The sequence below is a fragment of the Euprymna scolopes genome, chromosome 33, assembly GCF_053919585.1.
Source record: "Euprymna scolopes isolate OS-2025 chromosome 33, ASM5391958v1, whole genome shotgun sequence".
NCBI lineage: Eukaryota > Metazoa > Mollusca > Cephalopoda > Sepiida > Sepiolidae > Euprymna > Euprymna scolopes.
Window position 1 is genome coordinate 19365792 of NC_136514.1, and position 13702 is coordinate 19379493.

General features: G+C 36.1%; 1 protein-coding gene across 6 annotated transcripts in view; it reads right to left on the reverse strand.

Moving 5' to 3' along the window:
- Window positions 1–10312: 10312 nt before the first annotated feature.
- The window catches only part of LOC145258165 (uncharacterized), a 122176-nt gene continuing 118786 nt past the window's right edge, over window positions 10313–13702 (reverse strand). For all 6 annotated transcript variants that reach the window (XM_080115976.1, XM_080115970.1, XM_080115972.1 and 3 more), the window contains one exon: window positions 10313–11844. In XM_080115976.1, coding sequence (XP_079972102.1) covers window positions 10541–11844 — 1304 coding nt within the window. In that variant the 3' untranslated portion in view covers window positions 10313–10540. The remainder of the gene's footprint in view (window positions 11845–13702) is intronic.

The window sequence follows — 13702 nt, forward strand, 5'->3', positions numbered from 1 at the left end:
ATTCATGTTTAAAAGAATATGCAAATTAGCTACATCTTTTGCAGATGAATGCAATTCCACGACCCATTTATGATTTTTTTTTTTAAATAAATAGAAAAAAAGAGGGTTTAATATAAATATAGACAAAAAAATTTTTTTAGAGGAGTGTATATAAGTAACCTTGTCGGTGTGTGTGCAAAAAGTCTCTACCAAACTCCTCTCTGAATATTTGGTCTACAAAGTTGAAATTTGATATATAGGGTATTTGGACATGTAGCACACTCTCAATTTGGTTTTCAGCCGGTAAAATAGTTGCTAAGCAGTCAAAATTGAACAACAAAAAAGCATTAACTACAGCCTGACATAAGTTGACTAGACCTATTTTTGTTTTTTGTGCATGCACAAATTAAAAATTATAGGTTAAACATTTTTTTTTGCAGGTTTTATATATGTATGGATTTAGGTCACACACACCAACAGAGTGCGATATGTTTTGGTTTTAATTCTAATTGATGGCACATAAGTCATTGTTATTTTTTTACTTTTGAAATCACAACATATTAGGCACACTATAATAAGCAATAGAGAATTGGCTCTATGACAATGAATACAAAATCTGTATAAATTAAGATATTTAAGCATTTTTTTTTTTACAACCAGGCAATGCCGGTCGGTCTGCTTGTGTGTGTGTGTGTGTGTACATTTCTGAATTTTTTTAAATGATGGATAATTGGTATTATTCAGATTTTTTAGACAATTGTTCTCACCGTGAGTGTTATCCGCACATTTTTGGTTGATTCGATCATCTTCTGAACCCTGTGACGGAGTGAATAAAGTACTTTGCAAATGCAGTTGCAAGTTACACATTTCTGGGGATTGAAGATTGACTCGTCAATGTGAATGACACTCAAAAACACAACTGCGTATTACTTCCAATCGTAACAGATGGAATGAAAACATGCTACTCTCGTAGATTAAACAAAAGCTTGGGTTCGTAATTCTGTGCGGATTCCAGAGTTTGACAAAGGTACATCTGAATATGGTCGGAGGTTACATTGACAAAAACATTGTGAAAATAACATTCAAGATGAGACCCTTATTTATATATACTAGTAGGAGGGGAGGGAGGGCTTTGCCCGGTTGCAAAATCCGCTTAAATATGATATTTTAATTTGTCCAGATTTCATATATATTTATTATAGTCATGATTAAAAAGTAAAACAGAAATATTTGGGTGCCATCAGCTAGAATTGCAACCAAAAGCAGAACTGTAGCATTCAAAACTGGTGACGTTACCACTGTATCAACATGACACACATATTAGTTGATTAAAAATAAACTAAGATGAATGTACAAAACGTATAACGATTTTTTTCAATTTTGACCCCTAAAAAAACTACTTTAACCGGCTAAAGATCCATAAAAAATCCAATCATTTGAGGCCCCTAGCGCCGCTCTGCAACTTAGTTTCGGAAGAGATAGAGTTTGAAAATATAGCAACGGACAGACAGGCATATTGTCTTTTATATATTAGATGTGTGTTCGTCCATTGCTTGCAAAGATGACGTGATCATGCAGTTGTTGTGTGGGTCCATAGATGACTTGTCAGTTCGATCCGTGTTCAGAAATATCTCCAACAGGGCACTCGTGGAATGGTTTTGTAGCCGAGATGTTCACTGCTGTTTTTCTAATAGCAGCTTTCCTCTCGCATTCTTCAATGTATGCAGATTCCCTTTGTGACTAGCAGAATGTCAGGAACATGTTTAGGGCCAGATTTCCCCACAAGATGGAATACAAACCAAACTGCTTGAGTGACAAGTAAAAGCTGTCCTTGAACTGTTTTTGCTATCTTGCTAAGATTATTTTTCCTTTAACCAGCTTACTATAAAGGAGATATTTTGAGTTTTGAATCTGATGAGTAGCATATATAACCCCGTCTAACAAACGTGACATTGCTGCAGCATGTGGTGTGTGCAGAAGAGACTTGTGTATCATGTTGCCACTTGATTTCATCCATCTATGAGAGCAGGTCATGTGTAAATGGTTCAGTTTCTTGGCATGTATGACATATATGATTCATATATAATATATATATAGGTTTCGTTCAGAATTCCTCCTATATCAAAAATACACACAAAAAAAAAAAAATCAATGCTGTACGTACTCATGATGAAAAGAAAATATATTCCAAAAATCACGTAGTTTTATTTTTGTAAAGAAAATCATTTTGAAACAAGTAACGAGAATTTGTAGGCATTACAACAAAACTCTTGCATGTTTGAATTATTTTAAGTTATCTCCCTTTGTTCTTTTTTATTTTTAGATTATTTTCAAAATGTGAACAAGACGGACGCTCTTTGGATACATAATAAATTTGATTTTATTTAAAAATAAAATTACTTTATCAATTTACAAAATTTTTGGAATATGATATCTTTGTGTTGTCACGGGTACATACACCATATAGATTTTTTTTTTTTTTTTTTTTTAATAGATGTCAAATTCTGGACAGCACCCATATATATTATAGCATAGTAATCATCTACAGACAGACTGTTTTGTGGTATAACGTCTCTTCAGTGCGCCTAGACTAGCACCCATCGTGAACCAGAGTTTGAACCTACAACCATAAAGTTTATCGTCTGCCCATGTGATTGATGCCTGCAAATGACCTTTTCATAATATTTATATATATATATATATATATATATATATATATATGAATGATGCAATAGTTCACATCACATGGCACAAAAGGTTTTGTAAAACAATCGGAACCTGGTGAAAAAACCTTGGGCTTAAATTCAATTCATAGTGCTTCTGCTAGCATTTCTTGCATTTGCAGATCAAGAAAATGTCTGAAGAGTGATGAATCGATTTTTTCAACAGCCTCTCGTTGTTCATGAAGTCATCGGTATTACGTTATCTAAACTTTTGTTGAATGCATAACTATTACACTTTTCTTGAACAATCGAGTAATACTACTGGACTTTTTTCCACCCTCCACAGAACTAGTATATATATATATTCAGAATGTGAGAGAATATATAATTATTTCCACAGCCGAGCAATGTTGCAAATGTCTAACTGATGAGCCCAAATGAGGGCGAAACTAGAGTCTTGGACTTTCGTTTTGTTGGCTTTCTTGGCTCTTGTGAGCTGCAACGTTGTCTGGCTGTAGAAATAATTATATGAATAAAATGAACTTAAATGCAATATTTTTTGTCAAAAAATGCTTAATATTACATAAAACTATTATGTAAATATATAATTGTGCTTTACACAACTGCAGTTTTTGAGCTTAGAGAAAGCATTAATTTGCTGGAACACAACTGCAGTTGTATAAGGCAAATTAAATGCTTATATAATAAATATACAAGAAAAATAAAAACTTTATTACATCAGATCAATAAGGAAAAAGAGAAAGAACTCACTTCTAATAGCTGAATTGTTACTCTGAAAGATTTTATTCGAGGATACCTCCATTCCGGATTCTAACTCTGGATTATTTTTAAACTCACAAGATACTTTTCACGGATTTTACTTTGCTGATCCTTTCAAGTTTGGATGATTTTTTGTTGTTGTTTTAAACTTTATTCCTGTATTTGTTCATAGTAATTTATTATTAGTTTTGCTTTTTAATTTCTCTATGTCTATTTCCCTAATCTTTTTTTTTTTTTTTTTTTTTTACACAGTGATCACCACTTATCAAGGCCCGGAAGCCACTCAGGGATAAGGGTTATTGCAAGTACATTACATTAGTGTGGAGATTTGATGAAGTGTTTACTTAAGGGGGCGGTCCATTAGGAATTTGTTAACACTGGACTTGAAGACATCCAAGTTGTAGTCCGGTGGGAAGCAGGCAGATGGAACAGAGTTCCACAGGCGTGCAGTTCTAAGAAAGAAGCTTTGTTCATGGAATCCGCGTTTTGATTTAGGCACAGATATAGAGTGGGGGAAATTTTTCACGGTGGATTCAGCTAGACGGGTGTTTTTCGTGAAAGATTGGCGAGGGGGGACCAGAGATTCGAGTTCAGACGAGCACCTGCCATGGAAATAACGATAAAACAAGGATATGCTTGCAACGTCTCTTCTGTGGGAGAGAGGTTGCAGGGTGGAGAAAAGGGCACCCCCCACAAAGCCACAAAGTCTATTTTGTACTCTGTCAAAGCAGGATAGGCTGTTTTTAGCAGCTCCTGCCCAGATGTGGCAACAGTATTCCATCCTTGGACGTACTTGGCTTTTATATGGATAGAGAATTGCATCAGTAGTGAGATATCTTCTGAAGCGGTAGAAGGATCCCACCATCTTTCCAGCGACCTTGGCAACAGACTTGATGTACGTGTTCCATTTCAGATCAGGAGTAAAGGTCAAACCCAGAAGCTTGTCAAAACACGGGGCCTCACCCAGACGAGAGCCATCCATCACAATTGATGCCAGATGGGGATCAGAGGGTTGATGATGTAAGGATAGGAGTTTGGTTTTGGATGTATTAAAGGTAACCAGCCACATCTTCCCCCACTGAACCACGCGCTCGAGATCAGAGAGAGAATCAGAGAGAACTTTGTCATTTACAGCCTTTGATGTGTTGCCGTAGATGGTCGTGTCATCAGCATAGATGTCAACGAATGATTTAAGTATGTGTTTAGGGAGGTCATTGATGTAGATCAGGAAGAGAGTTGGGCCCAGGATTGACCTCTGAGGGACTCCAGCATTTATATTGCAGGCCTCCGATTTTTGTCTATCTACCACTACTCTTATGAGCCTATCGGAGAGAAATGATTTAATGATTGAGAAAACATTTCCAGTTATACCGTAGCTGGAAATCTTGTGAAGTAGACCCTTATGCCATACCTTGTCGAAGGCCTTTGATATGTCAAGAGCAATTGCCCTAGAAAGGAAGCCTTTGTAAAGAGATTCACTAATCCTGTGGGATATAACCGTCAGCACATCTGCGGTAGATCTTGCAGAGCGGAAACCATATTGTGTGTCACTAAGAAGGTTATTCCTGCTGAGGTGGTTGACTATTTCTCTATTTAATATGGATTCCAGCAACTTACTCATAACACACAGGAGACTTATTGGTCTGTACTGAGAGGGAGATGACTTATCACCTGAGTTCTTAAATACAGGGCAAACTGATGAGGTCTTCCAGGGAGTCGGAAAACACTTCTCCTTAAGGCAGCGCTTAAATAGTTTCGTAAGTATGGGAGCAAGTTCTGGTTGAAGCTTTTTTAACACTATAATTGGGATGCCGTCAGGGCCAGTTGCTTTACTGGAATCTAGGTTCTTGATTAGCTTGGCGACCTCATGCACAGATATCTGTATGTTACCTAGCTTGTTCTGTGTTATAGGAGGAAATATGGGGAGTTGATGGCCTTCGTCGCATAGGGTAGAATTAGCAGCAAAGTTCTTTGCAAATAGTTTGGCCTTGTCTGACGCTGACAAGATGACCTCTGGTCCATTGATAATGGTTGGGATAGAACGCACACTTCTGTTCAGGATCCTATGTCTTCATTCATCCTATTTTTTTTTTTATCTATATTATCAACATTTTTCCCTTTTTTTTTTTTTTTTTTTTTTATTACATTTTCACCCCAAACAAGGCAAATTGCCACTTTGGTGTAGGGGGCTACTATCAGGGGCAACACTACTGGGGTACTATGTAGGGATTTGGGCAGCAAGGTGTCGGTTCACGTTACACTTGAACTTCTGCACGTCAGTACTGTTGGGGAAGCAGGGACCTGGAATGGAATTCCAGAGTCTAGCGGTTCTGGGGAAGAAACTATTGGAGTAAAAAGATCTTTTACATCTAGGGATCTCTACAGTGTGGGGGTGGGATTTAGCAGCCTGTCGGGTTTGTCGAGGGTGCTCACGTCGTGGGGGCACAAGTGATTGCAGTTCGTCAGAGCATTCACCACTAAAATACTTGTAGAAAAGGCAGAGGGATGCAACATTTCGTCGATGGGACAGAGGCTGAAGCTTAGATGCCAGTTCAGGGCCTATCAGGTTTGCGACTCTCTTTTGAACCTTGTCAAGGAGCGAGAGACTAGTAGCAGATGCACCAGCCCAGATGTGGCAGCAATACTCCATACATGGGCGAATGGTGGCCTTATAGAGGTACAGGATACTTTCGGGTGTTAGTAGTTTTCTAGCACGGTAGAGAGAGCCCACCTTTCTTGCAGCGGCCCTGGCAATGCCTTCAATGTAATTGTTCCAACTCATGTTTCCTGTGAACGTTAGGCCAAGGAGTTTGAAAGATGGACTCTCAGATAAAGAGGCGTTGGCCATTGCTATGGGTGGTAGAGAGGGTTTCTTGTAATTATTGAATGAAACTAGTTTAGTCTTGGCAGCATTGAACGCGACCAACCACTTTTGTCCCCATTCCTGCTTCTATAAATGCATATAGTTTATCTAATTTCTAAGCTAATGGCCTTATGCCAGCTTTTTTTTTTTTTGTGGATTTCTCTCCTTTTCTGATGAGAATTAGCCTTCGAAATGCCATGGACTAAAGAAGTTCTGTCACTTTTTTCCCTATTGATCTGATGATGTAATAAAGTTTTTTATTTAACTTTGACTTCTCGTCTTTCATTTCTTATATTAATTGCTCCACTTATCCATGTAGAGCTTCTAATATCTTGACAAATTTCTTGCTATAAAGATTACTTTTTGTATCGTTATCAATTTAATCATTACAATATATATATATATATATATATATATATATATATATATCTTTAAAAAATACTTTGCAAGGATGAGATATAGGTAAAATATTTTCTTTTCCTTATAAGGGAAATGGTTTCCATAATGTTTTATTGCTAAAGTGTTTTTTATTCAATAAGTCTGACGAAAGGCTGTTCTTGTGAAAATATTCAAACGACATAATGTTTGAATTTGTCCGAATAGTCTTGAAACAATTGTAAGTAATGATGAAATACACTATTTGTTGATATCAATCCATTCCTTGATGTCTTGGTTTTTGTTAAAACAATGTATGAATGCTCAATTATGAAATATGATAATTTTGTAGCTTACAGTTTAAGCTATCTCTGTTTGGCTCAAAAATTATTGGTATATGAACGATTACTGAATTTTCAATTATATGAACCCAGTAAAATTCGGAATACTATAAATAAGACTATATATATATATATATATTATTCTATTAAAAAATAATCTTTTTCTATTCATTCTTGACCAAATTGATGATATTAAGAAATATTTAAAAAGTAAAAATAAATTTAAAAGATTAAAGATAAAGGCAAATAAATATGTTCATCGCAGCTCCGACCATTTTAAAGCACAAAATAGGCGACCTCCCACCAGCTCATGTATGAAAAAGAGAAAACTTAAAAAAAAAAAAAATACAAAGAAAAAGGGACGGAGAGAGAAAAGAAAAAGACAAAACACATAGAATTCAATGGTGAGATATTATAGCAGGCAGGTACCAGAAAAAAAAAAAAAAAAAATGAGGAAAAATTTTAAAAAAAAAAAAAAAAAAATGGGAGATAAAATTTAAAAAATTAAAAAAAAAAAAAAAAATCTGTCAAATAAATTATTGAATTCAATTTTTTTTCAATTCTTTTTGTTGTTTTTATATCCATTATTGTTTGTCGACACTACGATAAATACATAAATAGGTTCTTAAATTTATTACATTTGTATTCACACATATTTTTTTTTCTCTCAAATTTCTTTCTTTTTTTGTCATTCTAACTTATATCGTTTAAGTTCTTTTTCTTAATATATATTTTTTCATTTTGGTTAATTTTTAAAAAATTTTCTTGACATGGAAAGGGGAGGGGGTGTAATAAATGAATAGGAAGGAACTTAGGGTGGAGGACTGGGTCAAAGGAGGCCCGGGTACTTAAAAGGTGTTGGGGGTTGGGGCAAGAGAAAACAATCAGGTAGTGGTTTAGGAGTGGGTGTGGTTTTGTTTTTTTTGGGATGTATGAGCGCCCCTGAAGATCTTCCCCTCCTTCCACAGCTGTGAAGATTTGTTTAGAACAATAAATCCGAAATTCTAAAAATTGAATATCTTTTCAAGTTGGCGCTTTTTTCTTCTTATTTTTTTTTTCATTCTTTTTCTTCATACCTCCAAATATGATATGATTTTTTTTTTTAATTTTTTTTTTTTTTTTTTTTTACATTTAATAAACACAAAACAACCCACAATAACAAGGTACCCTTGGGTGCGTGCGTCTGTGTACGGATGCTTTCCTGTCGCTTGTATAACAGCAGATGTTAGCAATATAGGCTTCTTTCTTTCATAGGCATAGTTCCTTATAATTCTTTTTATTTTCTTCTTTTCTCTTTTTATAACTTTGTTTTTTTTTCTTTTTAAACAAGAGACCCCAAACAAACAAACATATATATATATATATATATATATAAGATGGTATATTTGGGAAGCAAGCCTTCTTGTATACCTTTGGTTGAGAAATGACAAACAAAGGTCACTACGAGTGCTGTTATATGAGTTTTCCTTATGTTCAAACAAGCAAGGTTTCTGTTGGATATATCATAAGATTTGGCCACTGTTTTCATCTCTCCTAAAACTTTTGACTAACACTGTAACCACTCACAAATGTTTTGTGCTTCTCAGCAAGTTACATATTCCTTATGTTGACCATTCCTTGATAACGACTACTTTCGGCCGAAAACACTAGGAGAGACAAAACGATCAGTCAACCATTTCTGACATGGCGCATATCCAACGGAAGCCGTATCTGTTCAAACGTAAGAAAGAGGTTCATACGACAACACTTTCAGCAATCTTTATTCAGTATCGCCAACCAAACGTGTATGTGTGTGTATGTGTACGTTATGTATACGTAAGCACGTATACAAATATCTATGTGCAGTATGTAAAGACATGACAAAAAAAAAAACAGTGAGATTATTTACAAAGTCGAGATGACATGATGAATGATGTGGCGAGGAACGTGTTTTTCTTTTTTCTTCTTTTTAATCGTTTTAATTTTTTTTTTTTTTAAGTTTCAATCAGTTTTTCCTTCTTATTCTTTTCAATAAAATTTCTTAAATTAAAAAAAAAAATGATAATTTCAAAAACACTGATCAGTATGTGTGTGTGTGTGTGTGTGTTTGTGAGGATGTATGCATGTTCGGCTTACTCATATGTGGATGTATTGCATTTATGTGTACAATAGTCGATTCTTCAATGCGATGGAGTTTTGACATCCTCCAACATTGGCAGAAGAAACTGGGTGTCTGGAGTTTTCTCCTCTTGCAGCAGGATTCACTCAGATTTCATGCACTGTTAGAACATGCATACTCTAAATGATCTTTCTGCATCCAAGTATCTGCTACTGATTTGAGGTGGAGATGGAACTGTAATCAGACACTACTGACAACCAAGAATAAGATTGCATCATACACATGTTTGCATTAATGTTGAACATGTGTGTGTGTGTGTGTGTGTGTGTGTGTGTGTGTGTGTGTGTGTGTGTGTGTACATATAATTTTTTTTTTAGTTTATTTTCTTTATGTAAATATGGTCATATCTTGCTATGATGTGTAGACCGTTTTTTTTTGTTTTTTTTTCAGGCAAAAAAAAAATTTGAAAATTAAATTTTTTTTTTTTTAAATTTTAGGAAAAGAAAAGAATATTAAGCCATACTACACGTTAAAATATTTTTCTCTTCTAAAATTAAAAAAAGTTTTAATTTTAGAATTTTTTTCTTGCCTGATGATGAGATCAATAATGATCGAAATGGTCTGCACATCATAGTAATATATGACTATATTTACATAAGGGAAATAAAAAATTATAAAATTTTCTCTTTAATTGAGCACTATCAACGACCCTTGTTGGAATTCAATGATTCTAATCTGTTTAATATTTTTCAACCTGGAATATATATATATATATATATATATATATATATATACACACACACACACACACACACTTGTTTCTGGATGTGCAACCAAGGGTCGGGTCAAGACTAATCATCCAATCAGTGAGTCATAAACTTCTATATTCTATTGTTTTAATTTTCTCACAGGCCGATTTTGTGTGTGTGTGGGGGGGGGGGCAAGATGGTTGAACATGGGTTGGTGAGTGGGGAACGAGGTGTGCACATTATTTGCGCATGTGTATGTATATATTAGATATAGGAGTGCATATGTGTGTGTGTGTATGTATGTAGTTTTCCATTTTTTCTGATAATCTTTAGTAAGATTGAGAGTGGGATATATCGCGAGACAGGAGTGGAATTGGGAGAGAGATTCTTAAAGCTTTGATCAGTGATTCAGTAAATATATTCTTGCAACCATTTTCGTATTGATTTGACGTAACATGAGTGTTTTGTATATGCAAATTTAATTAGTGTAAATTTCTTAACAAGATTTAATTTAGAAAGTAAAAAAAAAAAAACAAAGATGATATAATGAAGAGGGGAGGGGAGAAAGAAAAGGGGGGGGATTAAACTGTTAGATAAGTAGGTTTGAAATAGATATAGGCACCTGAAGGTGGATGAAAAAGTGGTGAATAGTCTTGACACAGCACTGAAATATACAAATATCACATTCAACGCTATGTGCTTTCCGCAGATGATTTAAATGGGCGTGGGGCCGCAGGTTTTGCTCCCTGATTCTTTTCAGTCCCACTTATTTGGGCTCCCCCATGGGAAGTCCCCATGGAATGTGCTAACGAAGTAAACGTCAAGTCCTGTTTGTAGTCCCCTGAATCCAAATGTGAATTTAATTGATACTTAGCCGTACTACCCAGTGGCGGCCCAGTATCCATATTTTGGGCATACGACGATCTCGCAGTCGAAGGCAAGCCATTAAAATAGTTGATGGAAATCCCAGAAGGGGTAGCTGCTGTTGCTGACGGTAACGTACAACCCGATGGCCAGATGCTAGTCGATCGATTCTGCATTGAAAGTAACGTTTGGAGAGTGGCAGTCTGTGAGGATGGTATTTGGATACTAGGGGTGGTCATCTGCGGTATAGTTTGTGAGTTAATGCTGGGGTGGGCGGACAGCATCGCAGCAGCCGGCGATACAGTAGTGGTGTGGATTGCAGTGAGGCCCCTGGTAGCACGTGGCGCAACATGCTGATTGGCTTCCTGTGTCGATGGCTGATGCAGCGTAGGCGAGATTTTCAGCTCTGAAGACGAATGTCGATTAGTGGCCGCCAGCTGATCCCCAAGAGGGTGCACTGTTCCATCAAGGGTAAGTTGCTGTTTGGAATTAGCTGCCCCCAAGGTCCGACTGTTTGGGGTTGGTGCCCTGTAAATACTATAAGAATTTGGGGGGAGACTGGCTGAAATTTGCTGGGTGGATAAGGCCAATTCTGCAGGCAAAGACTGGGAGGATAGCAATGGCGGCTGCTTGATGTTGGTGCTGTTATTGGTGATAAGTAAGTTGTTGTTGCTGTTTGAAACAGCTGATGGCTCGGGCAGAGAAGAGGACACAGGGCCAAGGTTAAAGTTTATCCAATTGTAAGGTAGAGCCGAGGTGCCTCCATTTGAGGCAACACTGCTAATAGAATTGACCGAGGCATTAACGACTTGTCCAGGCAATGTCAGAGGGCTGCCACTTAGATCGGCGCCATCCAAAACATTCAAATTGTCGGAAGCTAACCCATTCCCTTGGTTCAAGTGAGTGGCAGTGACAGATGCAGGATTAGCGGGGACCGAGTTTAACAGAGAATCAGTTATATGCTTCGTCCAGTCTTCGTCGTTGACGTCCATTAGTTGAGACGACTGATCTCCGGCACGAGCCAACTTATCAAGTTTTTCCTTAGCGTCTCGAATATCTTTGTAAGCGGCTGCAAGTGCCCGTTCAAGATCTTCCGATTCTTCTTTCGTTGGATCGTATTCACCATTGCGAGCTGAAAGAAACGCAGCAAAATCAGTGAAAAACAAAATACAGAAAACACGGGTAATAAATAAAAACAGCAATAATTGTTGCGGTATTTTTTGGCACAATGTTAGGGTAAGATCACAAAAATTTGGACGATTATATTTATAGTCAGGGGGGTGATAAAAACAAACCAATCAGATACCAGAATCGCTTTATAAAATATATTGAATCTCTTTGAATTTTTCAATCATAGTTTTTGATCTTGATATGAGAACGGAAACTAGTCTGCTGATTCTGACTAGGCAATACTACCAATTTGTTTTTATCTAAAATTGTTTACAATTAAAAGCTTTTGACAGGATAGATGCTGCCAATTTTTCCTTGGGACAACATTTAATATTTGCAATAATTTTCTTTTCTCTACGATAGTTACTTTTTTACTTGTCGCTTATAAGATCATTTTTCTATCACAGTAGAATCCCGACATACGGCATAAAAAATTAGTAACAAAATACAGTACAGTATACACATTCAGTCGATATCTGCCTGGTACTCGTACTGGACTGGTGGCTGAAGTGTGCTGTCTTTAATTGTCTTTAGTCAATGGAAGGGGAAACCCTTCTACACTAAGGTAATTTTATTTTTGCAGAATCCCCTTTTGAGGGGAGCTGGTTATCTCCCACATTAAACTGACCTTGTGGTCCTGGATATGACCTTAAACTATATCCAGTGGTGGGGCCTCAGCTTGCAGGCTTTGAGGAGTGTGGAGCTACCCTTTAATTGCCATTGCCATTGCTCTCAGGTCCATTCTGACCCGGAGTGGTAGTACCTGTTAGGGTTCCAACTATGGGTTAAATAGAAACTGACTTGAAAACAACAAATATATTCTATTAAAAAATTTTTCTTCAAAATCTTTGGATTCGGCATTAAATAACCTGAAAAGGGTTGATATGCCGTAAAACAAAAACAACCAACCAAATTGACCTTGTGTCACATTTTGTTTCGTGGGAAATAAATAAATAACCAGTATATAATACACATGTATATAATCAAATAACATTATAAAATAACACCGTAAGGCAGGGCAAATACTGTAACCAGTATTCCACATTGTAACCTGAAAAATCGTATCCTAGTGCCATTATATCCGGGGGGATCTACTGTATAAGAATGGGTCTACACTCAAGAACGATAATAATCAAATAATAAATAAACAATAACAATACATAAAATAATAAATAAATAAAATAAAATACAAATAAATACATAAAATAAATAAATAAATAATAATCAAATAATAAATAAGCAATAACAATACATAAAAACGATAAACAAAAACAACAAACTATTTCAGCATTTTTAGAAAAAAATAAAAACTTTTTCAAAATTTTTAGGGGCTCACCAATAAGTAATAGATTTTTCTCTCTCGATTTTTAATGAGTTAACAGGACTAGGAAATGTAACCTATATGCTTTTTTTCTTTTTCTTTCAGCCATGTCTTGATAAAATTCTTAAATAATTTTTAACTTATTCTTAATATTGCCTGTAGTGAGGATTATATGACATAATTGTGTTTGCAGACTATTTCTGTTTAAATTATTGAAGTTAAGCAACTTTGAACCTGCCCAGTACCAGGTGGGTGACGATTTGGAAACACCAGGTGCTGCTAGTAGGACATTGACACCTCCCCGCAAGAAATGCGAAAACCTAATGTTGTCACCCCCCCCCCTCACCAGAATATAGATGCGACTAGGCATCTCGTGTGACTTTAACATTTTCAGAAGACTTCCTCCTTTAGAGGAAGCTGGTTCAACCTGCCTAGGGTGAAGCCTGTTTCAGTTCATAGTTAGGGTTGAACCTTTAACTTGTAGAAAACTGCCATATAG